At 42.1% G+C, this 5,000-nt stretch overlaps 1 protein-coding gene across 2 annotated transcripts in view; it reads right to left on the reverse strand.

The window, feature by feature from the left end:
* The window catches only part of LOC137993630 (neuroligin-4, X-linked-like), an 11,915-nt gene that overhangs the window by 4,847 nt on the left and 2,068 nt on the right, over positions 1-5,000 (reverse strand). Inside the window, exon 2 of one of the 2 annotated variants that reach the window (XM_068839590.1) lies at positions 1,265-3,965. In XM_068839590.1, the coding sequence (XP_068695691.1) occupies positions 1,265-2,403 (1,139 nt within the window). In that variant the 5' untranslated portion in view covers positions 2,404-3,965. Of the gene's footprint in view, positions 1-1,264 lie in introns of both variants that reach the window. The other variant, XM_068839589.1, reaches the window with a different exon arrangement.

The raw sequence follows: 5,000 nt of genomic DNA on the forward strand, positions 1-5,000 counted from the left end.
CACTCGGGGTCTTTGAATAATTGAACAGAAAGTGCTGCCTTTGTAATGAATGACATCTGAAAATGGTTAGACTCTCTGGGGTTCTCCGGGATAAGGACGATAAATCGTAGTCCCCGTCTCACAAAAAAAAATAGCCTTTAATGTTCATAACCCTGTTGGACGCAAAAGAACCGACACCCGCACTACTCGCAAAGAGTAAATGGAGTTCCCGGTGTTGTGATCTATCCTCTGGGGTATATCGTGGTTGGAAGTCGTAAATGCTCGAAGATATTAGCTACACCAAGCTGCCGTAAAATGCGAGGGTAAAGTGGAGAAAGATGCGATAATGTTGAATCGCCATAAATACGTGTTCCTTTTCATCACCATCCATCATAATGATCATATTGTCGTGGGTTTTAGTTTTTTTCAAAGAATGTTTTATAGTTGCCTTTCCAAAGAATTGAGGTCATTTCGCCTGATAGCTAATTCACCCGAACTGATAAGGCGGGCGGTGGTCGCCCGAACCATTCTTTAAGATGATTTTATAGGAAGCAATTGATATACCGTATTTACTAGAATACGCGTCGCCCCCGAACAAGCGCCGCCCGACAGTCGCGCCGCCCTCGAATAATAGCCGCATTTGGGACAAAAAAGCAAATAAGTGCCGTCTCCAATAAGTAACTCTCACTCCGATGTTCTTCAGTTCAAAGTGATTGTAATTCACTGCTCGTCCATTAAGCAAAATGCCGTTAAGAGTCAAACACACAATAAACCGTCAGTAATTAAGCGGCCTCAGCTTCTCGATGATTGGTGCAAGAATTGTAATCACGAACTTGGAGCAAAGGTCGCCGATTATCCCTCACTCTCTGTATATGTATATGGATAGACTTCAAATTTTGCTAGCTCTTAGTTTTGTCAGGGACTGGTCATTATTTATCGGGAGGGGGAGATGGTGCAAAGAGGAGGGGGGGGGGGGGCAACATATGCATGGCTTAAAGGGGGGGCATTAAAAATTATGCAAGCGTTTTGTCAGCAAAGATGTTAAAAGCTGCATCTACACAAGGTCTGGGCAAAGAGCAACTAGAATCCAAATTTAAGGTAGCTTTATAGAATATCTATCAGCTGGAAATGGTGACTTGATAAATGCTTACTTTTTGTTTCATGCATGTCGGAGGACAAGGGGGGATTGAGGGGGGGGGGGGGGTCAGCAAAAATCATGTTAAAGTAGGAGGAGGGGTCAGCAAAAATCAAGCATGCCATATTTTACATTGCACCATTTTCTTACCTGTTAGTTTCAGAGTCCGCGAAGCTTGTCAGAAATGATTTGAACAAAGCAGGGCTCACTCCGTTGCTTACGCTCTGCATGAGATGAAATGAATCGTTGACAAAAGAAGCGAGAAGTTGTGAACCCTCATGGCTAGTAAAACAGATCATAAGCGGGACTTTTGTGAGTTTTCCTTGTTGTCTCAAATTCGTTGGTGTATCATGAAGAAAATTGCTATCCACGACAGGTGCAAAGTGAATTTTACGAGTAAATCTTTGAGGGATTAACTCTGCGGCACTCTGAACCTCCGTGGCTGTTTTCCCACGTATGCAATCCACCATAACGTTGTGATTGCTGCTTGGACAGCTTAGCTTATCAGAAAGTTCTTTAGTGAAGCGCAAGCCAAAAGAACTTGGCTGAGTCGCGAAGGGGCTCAAATCCACCCCGCTCTCTGCAATTGCTTGGTGAAAAAGATCTTTAGACAAAGGAGATAACAGGTGAAGGCCAACACTAGATCCACCAGCACTCTGCCCAAATATTGTCACTTTGTTTGGATTTCCGCCAAAATTGGCAATGTTCTCCTTGACCCACTTAAGTGCTTCCACCTGATCCAGCATTCCGAAATTTCCAGGAGCAGCGGAATCTCCTGTTGTCAGGAATCCAAACGGACCGAGGCGATATTGAATTATCACGACTACTACTCCCTGAAGGGCGAGAATGTCGCTCTGAGAGGTAATGGCCGATCCAACCTGATATGCCCCACCATGAATATAAACCATCACCGGTAAACTCGAGCTGACGTTCGGGGAATAGACATCAAGATACAGACAATCTTCACTGTAAGACAAATTCGAGGCGAACATTCTCATGAAACGATCGAAAAGCTTGCTTTGCATGCATACATTTCCATGCTTCTTGGCCTCGCGAACATTACGTTTCCAAGCTGGAAGAGGTTGTGGCGCTTTAAACCTTAACTCGCCAGTCGGCGGTGTAGCAAAAGGAACGCCTAAAAATTTGCTGACATCTTTGAACGGACCTGAGACATTCGGATACGAAGCTTTGAAGCCTTCGATATCTCCGTACTTTGTTGAGACTGTCACTGAGCAAGCCAAAGGCAAAAATGTCAAGAATAAGAACTTCTCCAGTTGAGACTTCGACATCAGTGCTTCTATTCGAAACGTGCACCTTCAAAGCTTGTTTCACTTTGATGCGATATTAGGGTAACTGCGCTAAATAAAACTGGTTCAAGCACCTTTGAGAAGCACAAAGTCAGCAATATTAGAACGACATTCTGCGGTCAAGTCATGGAAATGTGAACTATATCGCTGACGTAAAAATATTGAAGATTCGTTACCAGGATTCATGGTAAGAAATAAGTATAAGCGTTCTCTGGTAAAAAGTTTTAAAAAGACTATGAGCTTTCGACAGACTGAACTACTGTCTTCAACGGATAAAAACGAGTAAAGAACAAAGACAAAAGAAATTTAAATATAACGAAAATATTGGCATAAATTAAACGATAAAAGCAAGTGGTGGAAAAAATGTTAAAAATGCTAAGAAAATTAGTGTTTCTTTAAGAGAATGTGATATTGTCTTGGGAGCGGGCACGAATTATTGTCCGCCCCAACATTAATGGATGATGCTGCCCTCTCGTCCTTAATACAGTTCTTCCAAAAAAGAGCTTATTCTGTACGGAACATCAAAGCAAGACACGATAAGAAGCTAAATAACTTGAAGACCTCTCACAACCGTCCTACTGATGTGGTGGATAAAAACAATTGGGTTGTTAACCTTTCCAAGAAACCACTCCTTCCTCCCGAGCGTTCGCTCTTGGAAAGAGGCCCGAAGTTTGCCCTGACGCCGTCCAAAATCCCTTTTTAGGACTTTGTCGCCGAAATTGAAGCCTCTATGTCATATTTACCGGATGAATCTAAAGATCAAATACGAACCTCTGCGGCGGCGATTCTCCTAAGGACTTATTTACCTAGTCACAACATGTCTAAAGAAGAAAGCAAAGCTTTACATGAGTTAAAGAAAGACCGCTCCAGAGTCATCATGAAAGCTGACAAAGGAAATTGCCTCGTTGTGTTTGATAGAGAAGAATACAACAGCAAAATGGAGTCTCTCCTTGCGGACCGAAGTACCTATGAAGTTGTCACGCCGAATCGGTCGAATCGAGCTTGATTTGAACGCGACGCTCCTGAACTTAAAGAGACAACAAAAGATTGAGGACTATACATATTTTAAACTAAGATCTACCGACGGCATTCCACCAGCGATCCGCGGTTCTATCAAACACCACAAAGACGGCTACCCTCTCAGACCTATCGTGACTTGCATTGGCTCTGCACTTTACAACACTTCTAAATTCCTCACTGACATCCTTGCACCGATCCAAAATCGTAAAGGGTTCTCAGTTGCTAATTCACAGGAGTTCTCTAACGAAATAGCCGACGTTAACATCCAAGATGACGAAACCATGGTTTCCTTTGATGTGGCGTCTCTATTCACCGCCATCCCTGTCGACAAAGCTTGCGTTTATATCAGGAAGAAATTAGAGGATGATTCGTCTCTTCATTCCAGAACCAACCTAGACATCGAGGACATAATATCCTTATTGAATTTTGTGCTGTCCAATAACTTCTTTGTTTATAATGACACCATCTACAAACAAATCCACGGTTGTGCTGTGGGTAGCCCAGTCAGCCCGGTAGTAGCCAACCTATATGCATGGAAGAAATCAAAAAAACAGCAATCTACGCGTATGTAGACGACAGTTTCTGCATTATTAAGAGTGACGCTGTTGCCTTCTTCCACGATTCATTGAATTCAATCGATCAGCATATTTCTTTCACCATCAAACACAAGTCCAACAGCCAACTACCCTTTCTTGACACCCTCATTTCGCGCGATAACGGAAAACGTTTGGTCGACATCTACCGCAAACCCAAACATACGGATAGATATCTTGACTTCCATTCACACCATGACAGAAAACATAAAATCAGCACCGCTGAGACACTCCTGCATAGAGCTTTGAATCTCCCCAACACACAAGTTGGAAAGACCCGTGAAACTGCTCGTGTTTGCGCCGCTTTACACTCCAACGGCTATCCCAAAAAAATCACTGCTGATGTTATAAGAAAGAAAGCGAGGCCTCCAACACCTACACCTACTCCAGAAGAGTTGGTCGGTATGTTCTTTAAGTGGGTTTAGCCAACAAACCGACGCAACTTTCAACTTTATTTACTATTTGACAAAAGAAAAATACAGAATGGTCGCTTCCCGCAAATAGCATTGGCTAGTCGAGGCGGGAAGCGACAGGAGAAAATAGGTTTACATTACAGCCTGTCAAATTTGGACAAAGTATGAAGAAAATAATTGAAAAGTAGCCCTTAAAGTATTAACATAACAAGTGGAAAAGTAATAGAGGTATAATACATCGCTTGAAAAATACATGAGATGACATTACAAAGTAAGTGCAAAAAAGGGAATAAAATAGTAATAATAAATAAATAAGTAAACAACCGCCATCATTGCAACTTTAACAAATCAAAATAACCGCAGAGTTAACCGTCATTGTGGAAATACGTTGATATAAGTTTCTGAACTATGGAAAGCGATTCAATGTCAATATCCTCAGAAACCAGAAAATACAGAAGCATATTGTGGATTTCTGTTTTAAAACTCTTACGAGAGAGCTCACGTGTGGTATTATTCAGAGAATTCCATAGATTTGGCCCTAATTTAGAAATAG

The sequence above is a fragment of the Montipora foliosa genome, chromosome 2, assembly GCF_036669935.1.
Source record: "Montipora foliosa isolate CH-2021 chromosome 2, ASM3666993v2, whole genome shotgun sequence".
In the NCBI taxonomy this organism is placed as follows: domain Eukaryota; kingdom Metazoa; phylum Cnidaria; class Anthozoa; order Scleractinia; family Acroporidae; genus Montipora; species Montipora foliosa.